The following is a 24,986-nucleotide window of genomic DNA, read 5'->3' as shown; positions in this document are numbered from 1 at the left end:
AGTTGGGGAAATTAACATTTCATCTGTTTTGTCGGCTTTGCAATGAACGAAAACTTAACAGATTTTACCCACGTGAAGTAAGTTGTTAAAAAATATATAAAATAAATATATATGATTTTATTTTCAAATACGTAATTTCATTTCATCATACAAGCAATCATAATTTAAAATATTGAGTCAAAGCTAAAAAAATGAGTTACCAAACTCTGCTCATCTGGCTGAGTCCATTAAGACAGCTATGAGAGNGTGAAGCATTCTTCTCCCCACTGGAGAAATAAAATTTTTTTGGTTCTGTTTGAGGAGATTATCTTGAGCTGTAGAATATTTTAAAGAAGCTGCTCTGGGATGTAAGTAGTAGATGAAAAGAGAAAGTAAAGGGGAAGGGGCAGCTGAAATTGAAGATTGATTTCTTTATCCCTATTTATTATTTACACTCCAGAAAAAAAAATGCAACTATGCTTCACCCCATGTAGCACAGGAACTCAAAAATCAAGACAAAAAGCCCCACTATTTTGCAGTATCTAGCTTCCTAATCACCTTCACAGGTTTCCCTGGAACTGGTGAAAGTGTAAGTTTAAAAGTTTAAAAATAATTTTTGTGGATTTGAAGGTGTACTAATTAAATGAAGGGCACACAAAAGCCTTGATGGATAAGTCAGTTTGGATTTTGTCAATCCTTTCAGCTACATTGTTCCAGCCTTGAAAATTTCAGATAACTGTTCTGCTGATAATTTCATTATTAAATTAAATATCAGTGGGTGGCAAAGGCTCAGCTGTTTCCTTTTTTTTTTGTTGTTGTCTCACAGTTTGTTCATTGTGATTCTGTGATTGATTCCAGGAATAGGTGGGTACCATGCAGTTTTCTGATTACTTGTCCCTTGAAGAACGTTTTTAAGTATACAGGAGATCAATCCCAACAGCACTCTCCAGCTTACTCCTTTTTCCCCTTCATCATCTTCTCTCAGCATACTGGCAACTTACATTTGCTGAGCAGCAAATAACTCCTGTGCTCACAACTTCTTGCTTTTGTTTACTTTGTTTTCTTGTTTACTTACTACTTGACCTGTTTACCTTTTACAAGTTCACTTATATGGAGTCAAAAAAACTTGCCATAAAAAAAAGAAAAAGCAGATGGGTTGAGCAGATTTGAGATAGTTCTCTACTTTTTCTCAAAAGAAACAGGAAACCGGTAGCACAACACAATATCTGAGTTTGCTTTTAAACAGCACCAAACAGTTATGGGGAGGAAGGAAAGAAAGCAAGCTCTCTGACACTGTAAATGTTAAAGTAAAATACCTTTCACATCAGCTGCAGTACTGGTTAAGCTCAAGTCACAGTGGCTCATTGTCAGTGAAAGGTCAAAACTCAAAAAACATAAAAATATATTTCCTATTACTGTGACTATAGGAAAGGAATCTAGGTACAATATCTAGCTTTTGCTTGAAGCAACACTAACTTAAATTATATCTGAGTGCAGTCAATTCTTTCCAGTGATTTTTAGAGCCTGAAAATTTGAGAATACAGAATCAACAAATCATCCATAAAAATTATCCTCCTGAAATGGACAGTAATTTCATTATCTAGTAAAAACACTGACTTATGACACTGAACACAAAACTGTTACTAATGAGAGGATATTCAGCACTATGCTTTCTTAGGCTATACAGAAAACTCCTTTCAATGTATATGCTTCAGTCTCTGTTAAAACTAGTTTGACCTGCCTCCCAAATTCTGAGACTTACCTAAATCCTATTTTTTATTTCTCATTTCTATTTCTAAAGAAGAAAAAAAAAGAATCTCCTTTAAAATATGGTAGGATTATCATAAAAATGGAAATATAATTCAGTTTGTTGGAAACAAATACTCTTTTTTCTTCATTGTCCTGAGAGTGGAGGGGGATAACTGAATTGGAAGACTCACATCTGAGTACCTACTTGTAATTTATAGAAATTGAAGGGTTTTGTATGCATAAAATGCCTTACCAACATTTCTAAAAGCTGTCTTAAGATTAATACTGAAATTTGGAGAAAATCTTATTCTTTACCTGGTTGACAAGAGAATTCCTTAGTTGGATATAATAACAAAACTGAGTCCCATCTCTAAGTGTTGTTTAGGCACACGAACCTTTTAGAGCACCATACTCCTATTTTTATGGCAAAACACCAACTGCCCTCCCAAGCGATACTTCTCAAGCTAACTAAAATTTATACACTGAGAATGCAATAGCTGGAGAACAGTCTAGCCTGAAATAAAAGTGCAGCTTGGCTGATTAGAACATGGGTTACTGGGTCAGTAGGGAATGTCTCGGCAGATCAGAATTTCTGCATCAGCAGCCATTATAGTGAGACAGATTTGCATAAAGGAAGGAAAACTTTATTTTTGTGATAACTTCAATAACTCAGTTATTATTACGAGACCCTGGTATGTAACCAAGAAAGACAGGGGAAAAAAGAGAGCACAGAGGACATTGTGACTGAAGTCAATATTACAGGAATAGAGGTTCAGCAGTACATTAGAGTTGTCATGTCCAGTGCCTCGAGGTTTACTGTGGGATGAAGATGGAAGCAAGACAGAAGGTAGGGGACATGAGGGTTCACCATTAAAAAAGTGAGATGATGAAAGGTAAGTAATCAGCCTAGTAAAAAAAGGCCTATCTCACTTCTTCCAGTAAGAACTGAAGGTCTCATGTCTTGATGGCCATGCTTGATCAGCAGCTCCGCATTTAGCTCTGCTCTCCTTGTGAGGATGGAGAGAGGAAGATAAAGACAGATGGAGAGAGGAGGAGAGATGAGAGAGAGACCCCAGGTCAGAACTGGGGAATTCTCAGAATTCATTATACGTTCATCATGCAGATTCACTAGAATATTCAGTAATGGCCATGTGCTCTGCAAACATATTTAAAAAGACAGATTTATTCATCAGTTTATTAAAGGATGCCTCTACATACTTTGCCACATTTTTTTATTTGGTAAGAAGATAGAAAATTGCTAGTCTTCTCACTTCTGCATACATGCCAGATTGTATGCATACTACTCATCTGAGTACATGAACTTTGAAATTTTATAAGAGAGGTATATTTTGGTAATTTTATAAGAGAGTTGGTTTTCAAACAAAGATTAATTCTGGGCTATAAAATGCTTAATTTCTTATAGCAGCTGTGATTATTGATTGCATATAGAAACTGTTTTTAATCAAATCAAACTGACTGAGTTACGAGACTCTCCAAGATAGTCCCCAAGTAGTACTTTTTGATTTATCTAAAACTGGAAACTATTTGGATACTGTTCAAGCTCTGGAATGAGCTGGTGCATGAGTTTTTGGACAGGATATTAAAACCTCCTGACAAAGACTATCCAAAATGTGATGATCCACCTATGACAGCTGAACCTGTGATTTGTAAAGAAAATAAAAAATGAGAGTAAGGTAGAAAGCTTCAATAGCCATAAGCAAGAATAAAGAGGGATGGAAGGAGGGCAAAGCTCCATTTTTGCTGAACTCCTCCACTTGAACTCAGCACAAGATTTAAGAACTCTGGGTATATTCTACCAAATTGCTTAAAATTCATTCGTGTTGCATGAAATCTGAACGCACAGGGGCAAAGGTCTGCTAAAGAGAAATTGAAGAAATGCTTTGGAAAATTTATTTGGTGTCTCTCCCTGGTACAGGACACCAGAAGAAGAACATCCACCAAATGCACTGTCAAGTGATGACTCACTAGGACTGCAATAAAACACTGGGAAAGACATGTCCAGGGCTTTATTTCTTAAGTTTCTGCTGCTGGGAGGAGGAAGTGCAGCTCAGGTGTGGGGTGAAGTAGATTCTAGTTTCTTGACTTAAAAAGATCTAAGAATAGCTGAGGTCTACAAGGGGTAGCAAAGGCAACCACACACTGGTACCTTCTACTTTTCTTACTGCCTACAGTTGTTGAAGGAACAAAAGACACACTAAAAAAATCAACATCCCAGGGGATGGAAAAATCTCACTTATTTTTTCTATTCTCTTACCTTCCTCTAGGATTCTGAACAAAACCTCAAGTCTTCCAGCTGCCATTAGTGGCAAATATCTGTCCATGGGGGAAATCTGGGATCCCCTCTGAATAAGAATACAACTGTTTTAGACCAGGGGAAGGTCTGAAAAGCCCATAGTTTAATTTGAAAACTGTTTTTCCACCCTGTCTCTTGATGCACATGGTTATAAGACTATCATTTTCCACGCTAACAGATCCAGACTCCCAGAGTGAAATAAAAAACCTGTGAAGCCCAGCTGATGAGCGTGCTTCCCAGAACACTGTCCCTGCGGTAGTCCATCCATGTGCTTCTGATAGGTAATCTGTCCACATCAGGCACTCCCTAGGGAGAGGTCTTTTCTGACCAGTTGCCAAACTGTACACCCTGGGTATACTGTGACAACACATGTGGTTGCCTGGTTACCTTGGGAAAAGACAGCACAGATGAATACATTATAGTCCCAGCTCTCTGATGCTACAGTCTTTGAGGTAAATGAAGAATCTTCTCCATTTGAACAAGAAATGGGGGCCTGTGGCTAAAAGGCTACTCAGGTATGTCAAGAGAAGAACACAGACTCTTGTGATCGGATGATGGCACCCACTGAAAGTGAATATAAAGAATTTCAAGAGAAGAACATGAGGCACATATGTTCCCCTCCTGAATATGACAGCAGACAGCTCTAAGTCCACGGAAACTGAAAAGATGGCTATAGGACATAGAAAGGAATGGGTAGTATGCAGATTGTCTCTCTCATTGAGTTTCATGGAAGGACTCTGGTGCCACAGGAAGTCAGTGCCACCTGGCTAACCTCTCTCTGATTAGAGTAGGACAAACCTAAAGACTACAGAGGCAGTAAATGTCACACACAATAAACACTAATGCACAGCAAATCCACCATGTTAACAAAACAGAAGCAATGGTGTTTACGTTCCTTTGATCTTACCTCTAAATCATTAAAAAATAAATGTGTGTCAGCAAGATTAAAAATCATTTCTTCCATTCTCAGTCCAAGCGTCACTGCCATTGGTGGATCCTTAAAAAACAGAAAGCAAGGTTAACTACTTACACACTTGTAAGTTATGTCAGAACTACTTTAAAAATTGCTGTATTCAAAGTGTTTTGAAAAATTAACACAGTAAGAAATTTCTCTGAAATCCTTTCAGTATTAAGCTACTTTATTATGATACTGTAAGAAGAGACTGCTAAACCTGTGCGAGAAAATCTGAGGAGCTGTGGATGTTGAAAAATCAAGCTTTTTGAAAGTTGAGGAATTTACAACCTGGCTGAACTGACAGGAAAAAACCTGGTGGCCATAAACATACAGATAAACAAGCATAAAGAAGGCTGGAAACAGGGAAGGAACTTTTCACTAAAGAGGTATGTAGGAAAAATACTGTGATAGGAACGTGTGACTTAAGTGGCCTTTTCCATTTCTAATGTCTCTGCTTTATAAAAATACAAAAGGTAGTCTGAACCTATGTCCATTTCCCCAAATTCAGTTTCACTTTGGATAAATCATCACAGCCTTGGCTATGCTTAGGTCTACATTGCTTCTTTCTCACACTTTCTTCCACTCCAGTATGTAGCTTCAAACCTTGCACTTGATCCTTCTCTGTCTCTGTATTTCCCCTTCTTCCATGAAGGCACTCAATGATGAATTTCTGGTCTTTCCTTTACGATTTTACTGCAGCTATTCATTCAACAAAGCGCCTACAATCTATGGCATGATTCTTTAGCTGGCCCACAGGAATGGGAAATGTTGTAAGTTTGTTTGTTTGCTACAGATCACCCCTTCATTTCTGTAGAAATACTGGATTCTTGTCCCTGGATGAGATTATTCAAAATGTCCCATTTGTTTGTACATTGACTTTCACACTATCAAACTGCTCTATCTCAGCAAGATATCACAAATCTACCGATTTGCAATAATGCTATCTGAGAGCATTAAGTGTATAGCAAATGTAAAGTAATTAATTTAATTTTTCTAGGTTTGCTAGGAAATAGTAAAGCAAATTTGCATTACCTTACATTTGTTTTAGAATAATAGTTCCTGGTGCTTTGCTGACATCTGGTAATTAATTTGATTACTGTCTTAATTATCTGCCTGAGCTTGTGGGGTTAAGTTAACTTTTTAATGCTTAATGTACTGCAATGGACTTTCAAAATACATGTGATCCTCTTCTCATTAAAATATGAAAAAAAAAGACTATATTCCATAATTTAAACTTTGATTGACACTATCAAATTTTCAGAAATCCCTTCTTAAATACCTTGAGATTTAAAGTCTAAAAGTTTACCAGCATGTAGCAACGAAATCACACAAAACCTCAGCTGATCATTTGTTAGTATTTGGATCAAAGGCTTCCCAACCAAGATCAGACACCCACTACTCCAGGGCTTCACAATGACAGAATAAAAGATGGCTTCTGCACTCAAGCATTTAATAACTAATGGTAAAATCTAAAACACAGACATATTTTGACTCTTGCTCATGAAAAAGTCATACCTGAAGGGGAGAATAGTATTCAAGAAATTGTTATGATCCAAAGTTAGATCCAATACTTTCAGCGAAAGGAAATATTTTTATGTTGACCCTTGAACTGGTCTAGACTACCTTTCAGAAGTAAAAACCAAATGCAGTGCCCAGTAACAGAACTTCATCCCCTCTGTCTTCTGCAGTCATATTTACTGGATTTGAAAGTCACATGGCTAAAGGCAGTAGCAACAAGGAACACACATTAACAGATTTGTAAAACTCATGTTAGGTACTTAGAACACAAATAATCAAAATACCCTGGACTCATGAGATTCCTCATCAAGCCATGATGTTTTTATCAAAATGTCATCACATATAAACATGTGTTTGCATTTTTCTTTTTCTGTGCACAGTTAATTATAGATTTTTCTTTCTAGATAAAATACAGTAGAGAGTATTTGCAGTATGCTTCTTTGCCTCAATCCTACAAACACTAAGGCATGTGCATAACTTTATAAACAGGTGGTAATTCATTATTATTTATGTAAGTTACTCACTGGAGTGCGTCCAAAGCTGTAATCTCACTTTTGATTCTCATCCTGTTTTTACCCCCTTCTGAGTAGAAGCAGACTCGAATGTGGAAATTTGTTATAATGTATTCCATTATAATGTCACCTATGTATGACAATTTCCTGCCTTGCCTATTATAGTTTAAAGACATTAAATATGACAAAGCTTTTATGATTTTCTTATTAATAGTAGTTTTGTAACCAACTCTGCCTGACTTTATTACTATTAATATTATATTTCCTATGTTCCTGTTTTGACAAAAGTATGAGAAGGATATTGAGAGGTACTACATGAAAACTAAAATAAAGCAAAAAAAATTCATTTCAGCTTAGCACAAAATTGACATGGGATCTCCCCATAACAACTTCTGCTAAGGAGAGTCACTGGAATTGAATTCTCAAGGCATGAACAATTTTTCCCTTAATAAATTGACCAAAACTTGCACTGCAACTGTTTAACAGGAATTACATATCATGTTCCAGCTCTTGCCATGTTAAGTTATTTTCTTCACATATAAAATAGCCAAAAAAAGAAGATTTGTCAGGGTCTTGTGGTTTTATACTGTTTGCACAACGTGGAGGAACATCATAATCATCATTTTAGTCTTTCAACTTGAAGCAGAAGTTACAGACTGATTCAAGTGGCACAAAGGACTGAGTGTTGAACAGAAAGCAAGAAACTTGCAGCTGATACAGATTTTAGCACAGTAAATTGGAAAACTTAATAAGAGGCAGACTGAACTTCTGCCAAAATAGTATTTTCAGCTACTCTGCACAAGCACACACAAAAGAGGAAACAATGATTTAAAAAAAACCTCAAACAAATCTGGAAGTTTTCCTCAGATAATTTGTAGAATAAAGAACAACTCTTTGGCCCTCAAGAGGCATGATGTTAGCCAGATATCATTAGTGTGCAGAAAAATCAAGACCAGCTAAAGCAACTCTGTATACCAAAATACAAATTACTTTAGTTACATTCAGATGAAGGCACTACTCTGGAGCCAGACTGTCTGCCTGTGGATTTCTGTACTAGACTGGTCCATCCACTGGAATGCCTCCTGGGAGACTAGATAAAAATATTCTAGGAGGACCAATATTTATATGTGTGTTTTGACCAAGAGGAAAGTGACTGGAATAAAGCCCCAAAAGCTCAGTGTCCACTACTAGAAGAAATCTATTTAATACTGTCTTGGAAATCAGGTTTCAGCAGAAGATGTTCAAAATCATTTCATTTCTTGGAAAAAAAATACAAACACCAAACTGACTTTTAGAACACCTCAGAAAACAAAGAGATTACCGTCAGGTAGATTTCTTGTGTGAGCAATTTGGATGCATAAAGCCTTAAAAATAAGCATGAAAACAAGCAAAATATATGAATAGTATTGTAGGAAGTGGTTTTCAATTGGGTGGCTGTCCTGAACAAACTCAGAACAAAACTGGCCTCTGGGAAAATTGGAAATGCTTTATTTAAATACCAATATTTTTAGCTTAGGGACACTTCCCTATGTTATGTAGGAATCTCAGATTTAATTTCAGCTCTAACTCTCTCATAGGGGACACTTGTCCTAGGAGAGATTCATATGGGTGGTAACGGAGGAAGAGAATATATCTCTTCTTAATAATCATATGTGGTGGCTGATGAAGGAAAACTCACATACTCCATAGAGAGTTTCCATTCCATGCTCTCTAGAAGGTGGTAGGAAAATCAACTCAGAGCTCTCAGACAAGGAGGGAGTGAATGGAGAGGACAACTGGAGGTGATGAGAGGTACACTATTAATACAGGCGAACAAGAGAATATTTATGAGTGAATTTGGGAATGTCATCATGGGTGTTAATGGCGACAAAGTTTTTCTGCTTAATGACTGGACAAGCAGAGAGTGAGCAATAAAAAGCTTCTGAGCCCTTTCAGAGAAGTATACAAGGCCTCCCTGACAGCTTTCTGTAATTCGCAATGTTATCAAAAATGGCAAAATATGATCATCAAGTGTGGATTTATTTTGATTTTTGCACTTGGAAATCACATTCTCTCCCTTCTAAGCTCACAAAGGAATTTTTTTCTTTTTTTTAACTAGTTGCACCTTGAGTTACATCATTTGTCTTGGCATCCTTACCCTCTGGGTCAACCTGGGAGTAATGAATGCAACATAAATGCTGGGATGTAGACAAAACTCCAGCTTAATCAACTTTCAACCAGCAAGAATAACTGGAATGCAATAGAACAAAGAATATTCATTGTTCACAGGGAATAAGAATGTACCTCGTAAACTTTAAAGAGATGATATCTCCTAACACATGTCCTGTCACATCAACCAATGCTCACTTAAGAGCTCAGCATTGTAGAAAAAGATATCTGCCAACTGGTGTTCAGCTGCAAAAACCATCATTGTCCACACAAGTCACAATATAACAGCTCCAATGCCGGTGTTTGCAATATGCTCCTGCAGTAAGTAATTTAAAATAGAAACGTACTAGTTTTATGAAGAACAAAGCAGATGAGCAATGAGCTAAACAGCAAGAGGTACTCTTATTGCTGGGAGGCAGCATGGTTTCCCTGAAACCTAACACAGCTGTAGCATAGTTTTTATTCCCTTTTTATGTTAGCTTTGACCAGCCCAATAAAATAACCACTACACCAAAAGTCACAGAGAAATACTCACAGGTAGAAAACATCAAGGCACAGAACCTCTGGGTAAGTTTTATATTTAAAATTAAGAGGCACATTGACCAAGTCTCTTCCAGTTCAGTTGCTTTGAAGCTATACTCTACTGGTGCCAAGAGAAGCAGTTTGTCCTGTGTTTTAAATGAGATGCTTACAGCTGAATCCAACAACTTAAATCTTTGAGCAAATTTTAATTTTGCTTTTAACACGGTTATTATAACAGCTCTAGAAAATCCTGAAGTCAAATAACTATCACACCATGCAAAGTGCTGAACAAGTATATACCAAGGAGAGTGTCCATTCTCAACTTCATAAACCCTCAGGCATAAGTCAGAAGTTTGCTGTTCTCTTGACAAATATACAATCTGAAACTTGCCTACTGGATCCAGGCCTTCCCAAATATTCTCTGCCAATGAAAGCCCCCATTGCCTATGGGAATGTTGGTTTGCCTTTTCTTTTTCTTTTCTACTTCAACCACTTGTTAAACTGTAGAAATATTTTTAAAGAGAAAGTGTTTATCTCCAGGTACAACTGCAGCTCTCAAGTGCTTCTACACTCACACACAGAGCCCTTCGCCATAATATGCTGCACCTCCCCTCACTGCACACCTGCGCGGCCTGAATTGAAGCAGAACAGAGAGATTAAAAGACTAATTTCTGAGTTTTTCTTTTCACCTGGTTACTGAAAGAAACTGGGAAAGGAGCTGGTGAAAACGAGGAATAAAAGTTTGCATGTCAAGGAGTAGATGGGAAAGAAGCGTAGGTGAATATCCTTGCCTGTCTGTATATTCGCACTAGCTCTACACTCGTTCCTTGCTTCTCATCTCACTCACTCCTTGCAAGTATGAAGTGAGCACACTTGGTAGAAATGGTATGAGATGCCTTCCCTTAAAGCAATGTTCAGATTAACAAGACATGCTATTCTCATGTAGAAAATTTAAATATGGGAGATAGGGAAAATTCTGCTTTTCCTGTGAGGGTTTTTTTTGGTGGGGTTTCTTTTTTTGGGAGTAACTTAGTTATGTTATACAAAATGAGCTCATAAAATACATGTGGAAGAACACAGTATGCACGGCTGAGCATCTGTGTGACATTAGATGCCTTTATTTTTTAAAATCAGATAGCAAATCATCCCAATTAAATAATTTAGTATCACCACTATTTCTTTTTTCATTGTTAAGTAATGATTTTATACCACCTTTCCAGGATAAAGAGCTCTCTCTAGACTTTTGAAAGACCTATGTGCTCACACAGCTTCTGCTCACAACCTCACAGTTCCTGGACTATTTACTCTCATAGCAACCCCATTCACATAACAATCCAATCTTCAATCTGTATTAAGACCTTGTGTAAAGATGGAAATCATATGCAGAAAAGATAAGGACTACATTTGTTAACAATGCATCATGCATCAGAGACTGAGTCAAGTCCATCTGTGGTATCTTTCTCTTCTCCCATTTCTAACCTCTTAGGCAATTAGGCTCAGACACATCCCACCTTAAGTTTAGTCAGCACTTCAGTGACATGCAAAAGCTAAAGCCTGCTCATGATAAGCTCTCCCTGCATTCCCTTTCCTACTGCTCTGGCCACCTTGCAGTTAACAATATATATATTTGAGTTTCACTGGTAATTACTCATTACATTCCAAACAAATTGTATGTAAATATGGCAAAGGCAGTCACTGCAGGAAAGAAAAAGTCTACAGTGCCTGGAAATAAGCACCTTTCCTTCATTGTGTGGATGCCACCTATCACTACCAAAAAATAAAGAAAAAGAAAAAAATATTTTATTTAGGAATTCCCTGCCTTTTGCTTTGTAGTTGTTCATGACATTTGTTTACTGATGTTGATCTCAGTTACCCTTGAGATACTCTTGGTTTGTAGAAGCCGACTTTACCTACTGTTAGTACTACGGGCTGTTAATATGCCATTACTGTTCTAAAGTCTCTGTATGAAGAGTCAGTTTTAGCAGCACATGTGTTCTTAAGAACAATGGTACTGGGATGTTTTCAAATATCCTTACTCCTAACCAAGTGGGAAATGAAGAGGAATTACATTTCTGTTGCAGTTTCCAAGACAGTTTTCAAACTTATCCACAGATGTTTTGTGAGCTGGAAAATGTGCTCTGATTTCAAAAACTCTGCATTAAAGTTGATTTAGGAAACATCTTAAGGGCACAATCAAAAAAGAATGAAAGGAATGACTGCATCACTGGAGCAATTCAAAAAGTCCTATCGCAGACTATAGGCTACTCTCAAAGTCATAGAAATGTTCATGTTCAGCTAGGTTTGTCTCTTGTTTTGAAAACTATTAGTTGGAAATGGTTCTGACAAAGTCACTGTTGTTACAATATTTGAAAAACAGTAGAAGAGGATTTCTTGACAGAGTACTGAAAGGTGCACAGATTTGGCACTGTGAAGCTGCAAAGCAAGCAAAGCTGATTTTTTTAAAAATACATGAATAACTATCCTTATCTTAGAATTCCAGAAATTCAGATTTTTCACTTGGTCTCTGATTTTTCCTATTTATTTTTAATAACCAAAAAAGCTGCTCACATGGAAGACTGGCCTATCCATGGTTATAATCCACAGGTTTTGGCTTTGGACATCTCTAACCCACTGGTTGGACAGGTAGGTGTGAAAAGCATTTCTGTAATATACTATTTCTTACATGTTTTTCTCAAGCATCTGATTCTGGCCAGAATAAAGAGGCTGAAAAGATGCTAAACAAACTCTTTATCTGACAGAGTATGAACATGGTTATGTTATGTTCTATGGTTATGTTCTTAAAAAGTAATACCTTTGCATTCATTTCACTGGAATGGCACAACACACAGAAAACTATGTATGTACATACCAACATTCCCCTTGTCCATTTTCTTCCTTCCACGTATTTGCTTTAATTTTTTTAGTTTTATTCAGGCCTTTAGCTCTACTCCCACCAGTCTGCTCCTGTTGCTATGCACCAGCCCCTTCTCCTTTGCCGGAGCAACCATTCCCTGGGCTCCCATCACCTGTACAGTGGGGCTCACTGCTGACTCAGCAAGGGAGCTTCTGTTCTTGCAGGCTGCCACTGCCTCTCTTTGCCTCCCTCACTCTTCTTCCTACGCTCAGGCTCACTGCTCTGTGACTTGAACTCCTTTTCGACTCATGGGAGGGGAGATGATGCTTAAAACTACTTAAGAGACAGTTTCACTCCCCAGCATTACTCACCCCAGAGCCAGCCAAGGGAACCAAAGATTTCACAGAAAAGGTGAGGAGTCAAAGAATAACATCTGCAGCTGGCACTGAAATAGATCAGACTCTTACTTACCCCGATTCATCAATTTCCCATAAATTTATCCACCACTCCAGTTTCTTATTTCTTCCTCTACATTTCCATATACTCTCAGTTATTTCCATTTGTGCACTTCATCTATTATCTCCCTGCAATGTCTCTTCCAACGTCAGAAACCTCACCCTTGTTCCTCCATAAACTCTTCCCTCATTTGCAGCATCTGCTTCAGCCCTTATATATTGTGCTTAGAGTCTGTCTCATTTCTGTCCTTGACTTTTTACTTCTTCACATTAACCCTCTGAAAATGGGGTTTCCTGTACACTTTCCCTCCAACTATGACCAAGCCATAATGAATGTGGGAGGTGAAAAACATATATATATATATATGCAAGCCAGGTAGCTCTGATAAAGTGAATTGACACAGAATTCATAGCTCACGTACCTTGCCATACTTTTGTGCATAGGATCCTGTAAGCAGTGAATGAAAAACTATGATTGTTTCATCCAAATCCCAAACAAATACACGCTGAAAAGAGAATTGGGGAAAATATTATTGAACAAATAACATCCAAGTTCCACCACCATCCCGCCCAGGGGGGGCTAAAAGTCAGTGGAGTCCTAAAGTTTCATCAACCATTTAACAGAGCAGGTTTTCTCTGAAAATCAGCAGTAACAGTGTATCATGCATGGTAAAAACTCAAAAGGAGAGTAACTTTTTTTCTCCTCAACCATTTCTTATTTGTCCTCAAAAAAGCTTTTCACAAAAGCTCTATAACACAGATTTCAGAAACATGATGTGGAGTCAAACGTAATTGTTAAGGATAAACAGTACTTTCAGATACTTCTCTGTGAGTCTTATTGATTCAAGATTCTTCTTTATTTCTACGGTAGAACTAAAATAAGGTCTTGGGTAAAAGTGCCACATACAATGCAGAATTTAAATAATATTATAGAATATAACAGATCATAGCAATGCCATTTCATTAATTCAATTTCACTAGTTTTCATTTTCATTGGTAAATAAAAAACAACAAATAAACATATGAACAATCCCCCCAAACAAACAAAACAACAAACCAAACAAAACAAAAAAAAAGAAGCCTGAAATGTAAGAAGTTAGTCTCTTCACTGGAAAAGTTAAATCCTTTAAAAAGCAAAAAATATATAAGTTTCTGTACAAAAGCAATGGCATTTACATTCAGTGCCTAGCCCTAAAGCCCACCCTGCTACCCCAGGAGGGGCTGTTTAGCCAGCCAAGTCCCAGCACTGATTCTGTCTTCTTCTATACCCAGCGCTGGTCAGTGAAGGCAGAGCAGTGGGGCTGGTCAGGGCTGCTGGCTCCCAGTGCTGCTCTGGTGGCAGTGGGGGACACACTGCACTGGCAGGCAGCACATTCCTGATGCCAGAGCTGGAGTATTACACACACAGGCACTTCACTTTCTCCTGTCACTGTAAGGCAGTGCACTGCTAACACAGGAGTAATAGGACTATAATTACTCTGTTGCTAAGACATCCCCTGTGCTTGAAATCATCCTCCCATATATTAGGCATTTCATTGCTAAACACTGATCTTGCACTGTACTATCTACTGATAGAAGCTGCCTCATTGAGATTCGCTGACATTACTTACAAGCACAAGGACAAACTGGTGCCTAAGTACTTAAAAGGCTACATTCAGATGATCCTACATATTTACACGGTGTCCATAAATATATGCAATTAAGCTGAATGATATATTTGAGATTTCCTACTCAAAAAACTAAAAGAAAATGTCACAATTTTGAGTACAGATTTGTGCTTCTATTGCATGAGGAACTGCAAGACATGCAATCTGAGAGCTAAAAAGAACAAGGCTGAAACACATTTACCTTTCTGCCTAACTTCGTGATGCAGAACAGTAAAGTCTCATTGTACATGTACGTTAAAGCAGCTACTAATCTCTGTTGCATTCAGTTAGTGAGACTGAGTCCATGATGTTTTCTAAAATGCTTTAAGCTATTTCTACAGATGCAGTTTTCAGAATTTACTCTTCACAGAAGAAATCTCCACATCAACATTCATCAATTACCACAGGCATACCTCCAAGTCACTGTCCGGAGGGGGTGATGGATTATTCTTCCGTCCTCTACCCCTAGACTTCGACCCAGAACTCCTACATGTTCTCTCATCAAGATCTTTAATTGGCGTGGAGGGGCTCTGCACTGTGTCAAACTCCCCTGTGAAGTCAACCATTCATGTAAAAATTAGTACTGGATTTTTAAATAATTTTTTTTTCTTTTCTCAAAGTTGGACATGTCTGTATGCAAAGTCAGTGACAAGATGCATGTAAAAAAAGCTGTAAAAAATGAGTGTCTTATGTAGATGGAATCAGCAGATGCCACATACACTTTTGACTTTACCAATGAAACATTCTAAACCCTAGAAGAATAAGATTAAAATGACACATATGCATCTGCAGATACATACACAAATATGCATAAGTCTAGGCAAAATATCATCAAGGGTGATGTATTTTAGAAGTCACAGTAATGGCTTCTCAAAACATGAAGTGCCTTTTACTTAGGTAGTTCATTTCCCATGTTTGAAGTTCAGCCAGACTTATTTCCAAGTCCTGCATTACTTTTACCAGAACATCCTCTGACACTCGTCCATGCCCCAGAACAGCCAGGCAGCTTCCTGCTTCATCTCCTCCTCCCATGTCACTACTCTCTAGTAGAATTCACCTCTTTTTTCCTTAGAGGTATGCAGGGAAAGGACAAGACACACAGACAGAAATCACAGCAAGGGTTATTCCTATTAGATATTAGGAAAAATTTCTTCACTGTGAGAGTGTCAGAACCTGGGATGGGTTCCCAGTCAGAGAGGCTGTGCATTCTCCATCCCTGGAGATACTCAAAACTCCACTGGACACAGCCCTGAGCAACATGACCTAAGCTGGCTCATCCATGAGCAGATAGGACCAAAAGACTCACAGAGGTCCCTTCCAACATGAATAACTGAATGTTTCTGTGATCTTCCTCAAGTCATTGACCTCTTTGCTTCTCCACAACAAAAAAAAAGAAACCAATTATGATCTAGCAGGCTCTAAAAAGAAAAAGGAGACTGAAGGTCTCAGTTGAGTCTGCAGTAACATAATGTAACACAACAGTTGAATTCTTAATCTCTTCCATCATTTGTTTACACCTTGCAGTCAACCACATACAAAAGATACTAAAAATAAATATACTGGAATATTTACATCTTGACTGGAAACATACTGGTGTATTTTTTGGAAGAAAAAGATTTAAGCCCATGATGTTACATTCCTGAATGGCAGCTCTAGAGCTCTAGACATTGTGATGAAAGTATTACAGATTCAAGGAAAGGGAGAATAAGAAGAAACTTAGTTCCTGAGCCTACTGGTTAGGACATTTACCTGAAGAAGGACACATCTAAGTTCTCTGAGGTACACTTGTTTATTTGACTGATTGATTTAAATGAAGTATAAAGACTTATTTTCATGGCCCAGAATCCACAGCCCTGTATACATGTGGAAGGTGATGAGTCCTCCATGAAATAGGAGGAAATCAGATTTGCCTCTCTCGCTTCCTCAGAAAGTGCTTCTCTGCTTGCAGAAAAAACAGAGCAAAACTTTCAGACAGCAGCTAAGAAGAGATTTTTCAAAATTGCAATTTGAGAATTTATTCCAGATACCATTTTAGATAGCTCTGTCCTGAATTGGATAAGGATTATATGCGTTCTGTAGTAGTTTCTCTGTCAGTTAAAATTCTTATTTGCCAAATAATAATACCCAACGAAAAATGTTCTCATTGTGGTTTCTCTTGTTCCTACAGAATGAAGGGAGAGAATTCTTGTTGAGCAATCATTTCTATTCCTAGTATGATGTTGATGTCAGTAAGGACACTGCAGGCAGTAAAGCAATCAATAAGATCACGTTATCTTAGTTCTTTCCCCATAAGAAGAACGGCAAAACATATTTTGGTAAATGTAAAAATGTACAAAAAAAAACTTCTTAACCAGGATCCTTGTGCAGCAAAGACCTACACTGGCTTCAAAAGAAGTTCTGAGTGTGCAAGAGTTCTGTACAAAAATACAGTTTCCTAGATTTTTCAGACAGAGTGGAAAAAATATCTCAAACCAAATCAGAAATGAAAAGGCAAAAATTAAGTGAAGATGGATGTTTACATTCTTACCAGAAAGTCTTCATATTTATAACATTTCAACATTCTAAAATAAAATCAAAACTCATTCTACAGTAATGTATTAAAACATCTGTTCTCAATGACTGTCTTTATAAATAAAATACAAAAAAAGAAGCCCTGTTCTAAATCTTCTCTGAAAGTATCCAACGACCAAAGTAAATAACTTCAATTTTCATTTAGCATTAGCCATCACCACTTGCCCCAGGCTTCTGTTTGGGTCAATGCTGTACATGTTTTCATAATTATCTACTAATTAGTATTGTAACTAATCACTGTTCCTTGTAAAATCTAGATATTTAAAGCCAACTTTATTTCATTATGCTAATCTCTAAATCAGAATGAGCAGCTGTCTCCTACTTGAATGCAAGGTATGCATCTATTTTAGAACTGCAGAAGTCAGTAGTGCATGTTTTTTCAAACAACTGTAGGCTTAATTGCTTGAATTGCTTGTTACCAACAGCAGGCTAAAGGAGAAACTGCATTCTCTTATCCTCTGCTTTAGAAATGAGGTCAATACTGATAAAACGAAAACTTATTAAAAATTCAGCCATGTAACATAAAGAAATGTGAGAAATTCTAGTATCAAAGAGTACTGAAAACATTACCCTCATGAAGAGTTCCTACTGCAGCTCATATCAGAAGAAATTTTTATGACAATGTTTGAAATTTTTTAGCTTTTCCAAGATTCAACACATGCCTAATAAATATACTACATAACCTCCTGGGCTACAAGCAGCATCAGGGATCCAACAAAACAAGAGGAAACTGTTAAAACCAGAATGTGGAATGACCGCTTTATCACAGATGTTCTTACACACATTCATATACTTGTTCGTATCCAATATGAAACCTTTCATTCTGTGGAGACCTTGCAGCACTCCAGTTAGAGGATAGGGAGTTACAGCATCACCACTACAAATGGAGGTCATCTTTCATATCCAGAATATTGTTTCCCATCTCTGGTTTGATGTGAACATCCTCTCCTCCTTGTTAAAACACAGTTCTACCACTTAAGCAGGAGAAAAGAGTTTATGCAGTGCATTTAAACCTAATGGCATCTCCCAGAGAATCTGCAAAGGGTGACTTCATTGTGGGTACCAAATAAAGAGAGTAAGCTTTGCTGCATCGCAGTAACCAAACAGGAGCTAATAGCCTACAGTGATTCACCTCCCTTAACCCTGGACATATGAAAGTGAGATGCCTTAACATGAAGCTTTTATCCAGGTCTATTTCCTCTGCTAGAGTTTTATTTGCCCTAGATTAAATGTACTTATGTATTCATCAAATGTACTCATATATACTTATCCCCTGAGACCTCATCTCAGGGTTCATCTGAGTTATCCCTATTTGAGATGAAGTGCTCTAGGAGATACTTATTTCTCTCACAAATGTTCTCTGGTAATGAGTGCATTTTGAAAAATCTTAATATAAAGCAGGCACAATACAAACTCAGAAGCCTTGAGGCTTGAGCATCACACAGATATGGGATGGATGAATTTCTGAGCCCCTTCATACTTTCCTTATGGATTGACTTTTGCTACATATTCTTACCTGACACAGTAGACAGAAGATGGCTGCAACGTTACAAGCCTGGTTTGTTTTTTTGTTTTTTTTTTTTTTTCTGGCTTGTAATGTGTTATTGCTTGTCATGAATAGCAGAAAGAGTAAAGTCTATTTCAATTTTCATCTAATTTTCTTTACTTGGTCAATAAGTAAAATTGTAACTGATATTAACTCTTGATCTGATGGGGATTTATTATGAAACTGAGAAATCCTATATGTTTGGAGGGTACTAGAGGTTTTGATTAGATATTTGAATTAATAGTTAGAAGAGATGGCAGAAGAATGAAGTGCCTTGCTGTGTTTAGTCTTAGGTTTTAGTTGGAGTAAGTCTTAAGGACTTAAGGTCTGTTGGACAGTAAGTGAACATGGTGAGTGCTAATGATCTGCAGTATCTGAAATGGTCTCCAAGACACTGCACCTCACCAATGGAAACATATTTTTATAGTGACACAGAAGTGCATAGGCATGACATGCATTCACAAAGTGGGCGTTTCGCTCTCAGCAGAGGGTCGCATGATCAGTGCAACACTCAACAGAAATAAGGAACAGATGGGGGTGGATTTGTTAAGTTCAGATGAACAACCTACTTAAAAAGAAAGCAAATTCCTATGTTTAAACAATCCACAACCAAGAAAAGTCTTTAATGTTTCACAGACGTAAAGCCTTTGGTAATTTTTCTACCTGTTCAAATTCTGTAAGATTCCTTTTTTTGCCAATTCTCTTCAATACTAAGGGTGTTCATAATAGATGATATATTTTCACAGCATTTTTAGGAAACAGAGATACATAAGGGAGAGGCAATATGGGAAACTGATTTTCTCAAATGAGAATATGAAGGAATAATAAGGAAACAAGGAAAAGTACACAGGACATGCACAATTATTAAAACGCTTCATTCTCTTTTAAAAATACATATGATTTGTATCTGTTATAGATATCCTCAAACTGTTGAAATTTCACTTGATGTTGCATTACCTCTTAACTTTTTCTTCCTAAATTTACATTCTGAGACTACCAAATAATATATTACACTTTTCATAAAAAATCAAGGGAATGTGTATCTCCCCATAGCTATTCCATACCATATCCATATCCATATCCATACCCATACCCATATCCATACCCATATCCATATCCATATCCATATCCATATCCATATCCATATCCATATCCATATCCATATCCATATCCATATCCATGTCCATAGGATACCACACCACTCACCAAACACACACACACATGCGCACACTTGAACTTTAAAAATCAGCCTGAAGAAAACATCTGGGTAGGAAAAATTTCAACTCATGCAATTAAAGTTCCAACATTTTTAGTAAATTTAAGCAGCTTATATTATGAGGCTTTGCTTATACTTTTCTACACAGTGTTACCTTTCCTTTGTACACATTCATTATAATAATAGTCTTTCTACTGTACTTTTCAATAAGATGGTGCAGTTGTTGGAAAAATTTATGCAGTAAGTTGATTTTGTGACTAAAGCACAAATTCCTCCCCTATGCAGAGCCTAATCCAAAAGTCAGTTTGTTAGTCTTTTAAGCTGGAAGTCAGCTTAAAGAAGATAGAAGTTCTCTATCAACTGGCACCTCAGGAAGTCTTCCATCATCCCCATATCACCATTGGCCAATCAAAGCTCAAATCAGTCCAGCAGTTTAATTACCTAGGTAGCCTCATCTCCTCAGACGGTAAGATTGATGGAGACATAGACAACAGGTTAGCAAAGGCATATAGTGCCTTTGGAAAGCTTCATAAAAGAGTTTGGTGAAATAAACACTTGAAGAAAAGCACCAAGATCAGTGTTTACAGAGCCATAGTGCTGTCTACTCTCTTACATGAATCTGAATCATGGGTCATCTACCGCCACCACCTGCGTCTCCTAGAACGCTTCCATCAACGCTGTCTCCGTACAATCCTAAACATCCACTGGTCAGATTATGTGACTAACATGTCTGTTCTAGAACAAGCAGCAGTCACAAGTATTGAGGCCATGTTGCTGAGAACACAGCTGCGTTGGGCAGGGCACGTCTCCAGGATGAAGGAACACTGCCTCCCTAAGATCTTGCTTTATGGTGAACTTGCCACCAACTGCTGCATGAGAGGAGCCCTGAAGACAAGATACAAGGACTCCCTAAAACAACATCTCAGCCATGGTCACATTGATCTACATAACTGGTCTACTCTGGACTCCAATCAGGAGGCCTGGAAACACACCATCTATAATGCTGCTGATGCTTTTGAGAACGCATGCAGGATCACTCTCGAGGAGAAAAGACAATGCAGAAAGAATCGTGCCTTGCAGAATACACCACCTAAGGAGTCTTTCTGCTGTGCCTTTTGCAACCGGACGTGCCTATCTCGTATTGGCCTTTTTAGCCACCAGCGTGCTTGTAACAAACGTGGGTAGAGCCCTTCCCAAATCTTCGTTCGCGAAGCCTAGCCATGAAAAAAGAAAAAAAAGTCTTTTTAGAAATGCTCCCAGTCTGTGGGTAAGGGAGACACTACCCATGCTGCCTGAGTGAAGCCAGTGATGCGAAGAAGCCCCGGAAGACATTGCTCTGAGTGCTGAGGAAAAATGAACTGTCATTACCCACCAGGGCTGTCCTAGAAATACAAGTAACAGGCTACTGTGCTGCGGCTGTGATGTGGTGGCTGTGCACAAGAGGGCAGGGCTGGGCAGGAAAAGGGAGCCTCCTCGTGTCTCCTGAGAATGCTCTTTTTGTAAATTAGACTAGTTCAATATGATTTTTTTTTAAAGAGACTTGTGCTATTAAGCTATTTCTCTATTCTTTGTTACCTAAATTAGTGAATTAACAAGCATAGATGGCTTGTACACATTTGAATAAAGCCCAGCCATGCTCTTGCTAGCATGGCTGGGGTATAGTTAAATGAACAATGGTATCTTGTGTTAAAATTCTTTATAGCCATACTTCAGAATGTGTAGGTGGAAACAGGAATGTCCCGCTGTCAGTAATAGTGACAACCATCTCAGCCTGAAAACACTTCATTTAACTAGCAAACATGACAGGTTTCCTAACTATACAGTAAAAACTTATTTTGGCTGGTTTACATTGTGAAGTTTTCTGAAAGGCATGACTTAAAATGTCGATATTCAAACAAGGCATTCAGTCAATGCAAGGTGGATGTGGAAATCCCATCTTTATACAAGTAGAGAATAAAACAGAAAAACTGTTTTCACCTGAATGTAGATCTGTACCTGGTTGACTAGTCAAGCCAGGGAGAGAGTCCTGTAACTGGTAGGTTGATGATGATGATGAAGTGCCATCAGCCGTGTTGTTTGAGGTCATATATGTACCATATGTTGATGCTGAGTAATACTGTGCATATTGATTTTGGCCAAAAGCTGTGTATGATGGATAATCCTAAAACAGCAAATGCAGCAGAGCACTTAATTAAGTACAGTAATGAATGATTTTTTCCATTAAGTATTTCTAAATGTACAATCACATGACTTTTTCAAGCATTCTGAAGGCTTGGTTAGAACTTTTTTTAATTTAAGAATATTTAATGTTTTTTAATTTAAGGATATTTGCTAAAAAACTACAGTGAGATTAATGAAATATTTAAATGCCACAAGATGTAACCAGGTTTCCAATGAGATTTTGATCACTTTCCACAGAAAACAGCATTGAACCACAGTGAATGTCATTCAACATAACAGACCTAAGTTAAAGTAACATGCTATAACTGGAGTGATATAAGTCCTCTCATAATTGGCAAATAAAAATTCATACCTGTTGTGAACTACTGAAGTTTGTGGAATTCGAAACAGAATTGTTTGAGTAAATAGTGGACGACGGTGTAAAACTAGAACCTAAGATGAAAAAATTCAGTTGTGAGAATTTGCTTGTGAATGAAAATAAAATTCTAAATAGAATACTCCATGTTAAGATGTAAAAGAATCAGAAGAAAAAAACAGCTTTTATTTACTGCTAAAATAATAAAATATTGTAATGAAACTTTAACAGAAATGAAATGCTACTTCCATACATACAAGCATACATTTCTCTTCACACCATGAAAGGAAGATATTAGCAGTAAGCCATCTCACTGATCTAGAAAGCATTTTTCAATTTATTGCGGTGTCTCATCTCTCCTAAAATACTTTTTTCTCTTTTGTTTTAATTTCTAACACTTTGGTGTTACATTCACAAAACAAAATCTTTTCAAAGACTATTTAATGATTGATGTGTTTTTAATCAATCTGAAATGAGACATGTCCTTGTTTTCAACATAAATCAGATATTCATATTGTAATTTGTAATATTCAAAAGATTAACCGTCGTACAAAAAGCCTAAAAATTATCCAAATAAAACGTTGTCAGTGATCAAAGGGTAATAAGTAAATAACTAAATGAATAGTAAATGAAAGAATAAACATGAATTAAGGAGAAATTCTAAAAAATTATGTTAACCCAAGTATCAAATTATGTCGTACTCAGAAACATGGAAATAAGGCAAAGTGACTTGTTTATGTTAATAAATATAACAAATGCTTCCAGTCCTGCCATGTAATTTTTTTACCCCACAAAAAAAAAACAAAAAAGGTGCAAACAGGGACTGTATTGCATGACCAGATCCAAACTAACTTACCAAAATGAACACACATATGCATATTAGTAATGGAAAGAAATACTTAGCTTTAAATTTTGGAGTTGGCTACTCACCTGGCATCTGATAAGAGTAGGGTGTTTGGCCTGGCTGTGGGGTTGAAAACCCCGGGCTGTAACTGAGGCACCCGCTCTGCAGTGGTGATTGGGTCTGCGAGAGCCCACTTTCTGTCTTGATGCCTGGCAACATTACACCCAAATCTGTATAAGAAATTAATTTTCAACTGATTCTTTAAAATATTTTCTTACAGTCGGGAAAAATAAAACAGAAAGCAAAACCACTAAAGTTGGCAATGCTTTTTATTCTACATAAAGTGAAGTAATAAGAGGCCAAATACCGTAAGTGGGTAAGCTGTAGGGTTGTCCTGTCTGTGAGTAGGCTGTATAGACCGCTGGTTGCTGCATTCCTGAATACTGGGTTTGTCCGGCATAGGCAGACATTGTTTGAGCTGCTGGTGTAGAAAGAATGTGTGGATAGGGCCTAAATATCAGGAAAAATAGCATTACTGTGGCAACAAATACTTTGTATGTTGATTCAAGCAATAAAGTAAAGCAAAAGGTTTAAAGACGTCCAAAGGCAGTTCATTATTCTGCCAACTGCTCCTCTTCTGGGATTTGTTCCATCCCCCACTGAAATAAGCTGAAAAACACTCTGTCTCACATTCCCCAAGGCACAGTGAATATTTTGTGCCATCCCATTACTACAATTTAATTCTTAAGCTACTGTGTCCACTTCGAAGTGGGCCCTGACACTGCTGCACAGCTTTATATGGATTTGACCCCTTTCAGCCAAGATCAGAATGTTTAAATTAGAAAAGCCCCCACGCTTTTTTAATCCAGTGGAGGGAAATTTGGACTGGAAGAATAAAGAAAATACAGAGGTGAATGCTGAAGCTAGTACATTATGTCATCTTTGTAGGTTCTACTTCAACAGACATCTAGCCTCTAGCTTCAATGAGAGATGGATCATACATATTAAGAGGGGCACAAAAAATATTGACAGCAATACTTTGGTAACCAGATGGGCTTTAAATGTTTGGAAAATATAGGCTAGGGAAACAGAATGGAAACATAAATGGTCTTTATTTATGAATACTAGGGTTTTATAGAGAGATTGAATAAAACCAAGTTTAAAATTTTTGCCCTCTAGAGTTGCAAAAATATACAGAGAAACATTTTTCTTGGATTGTTTTGTAAGTCAAATAAGACTTTATGGACCAAGAGTTGAATAAACACACTGTAGAATTATGCTAACTGAAACCTGGCCATTAAAAGCCATGACTAAATTTCAGATTCTAATTTTTAAAATTTTTTTTCTTTCTAATTAGTTCAGTACAGTTGGCAGCTTTTACTATCAGAAAAGGATTGCTCATTAATTTATATGCCAAAAAATTGTAACAGTAGATTAAAAAATTCTATTAAATCTTGTAATGTATATGGCCAAGAATATCTAATATAGTTTGCCAAAACCTGTTTTAAGTGGAACGAGGGCTCTTTGTTCAGGCACCTACTTTCCGTATTAATGAATATTGGCTACCATCATACCAATACAAATTTGGGAAAAAAACCCCCAAAACTTGAAAAAGCCTAAT

The 24,986-nt window shown here is 37.3% G+C and overlaps 1 protein-coding gene across 3 annotated transcripts in view; it reads right to left on the bottom strand.

The window, feature by feature from the left end:
- EYA4 (EYA transcriptional coactivator and phosphatase 4) overlaps positions 1–24,986 on the bottom strand; it is a 150,750-nt gene that overhangs the window by 13,868 nt on the left and 111,896 nt on the right. For 2 of the 3 annotated variants that reach the window (XM_017829707.1, XM_017829708.1), the window contains exons 8-14: positions 23,733–23,875; positions 23,452–23,595; positions 22,519–22,598; positions 21,981–22,146; positions 15,066–15,202; positions 13,429–13,512; positions 4,950–5,039 (exon numbers count right to left, since the gene is read on the bottom strand). In XM_017829707.1, the coding sequence (XP_017685196.1) occupies positions 4,950–5,039; positions 13,429–13,512; positions 15,066–15,202; positions 21,981–22,146; positions 22,519–22,598; positions 23,452–23,595; positions 23,733–23,875 (844 nt within the window). Of the gene's footprint in view, positions 1–4,949; positions 5,040–13,428; positions 13,513–15,065; positions 15,203–21,962; positions 22,147–22,518; positions 22,599–23,451; positions 23,596–23,732; positions 23,876–24,986 lie in introns of all 3 variants that reach the window. The other variant, XM_017829706.1, reaches the window with a different exon arrangement.

Source organism: Lepidothrix coronata, unplaced genomic scaffold (genome assembly GCF_001604755.1).
Source record: "Lepidothrix coronata isolate B3197 unplaced genomic scaffold, Lepidothrix_coronata-1.0 Scaffold167, whole genome shotgun sequence".
Lineage (NCBI taxonomy): Eukaryota > Metazoa > Chordata > Aves > Passeriformes > Pipridae > Lepidothrix > Lepidothrix coronata.
The sequence above is the reverse complement of the archived record's forward strand: the minus strand, read 5'-3'. Positions and strand labels throughout refer to the sequence as shown.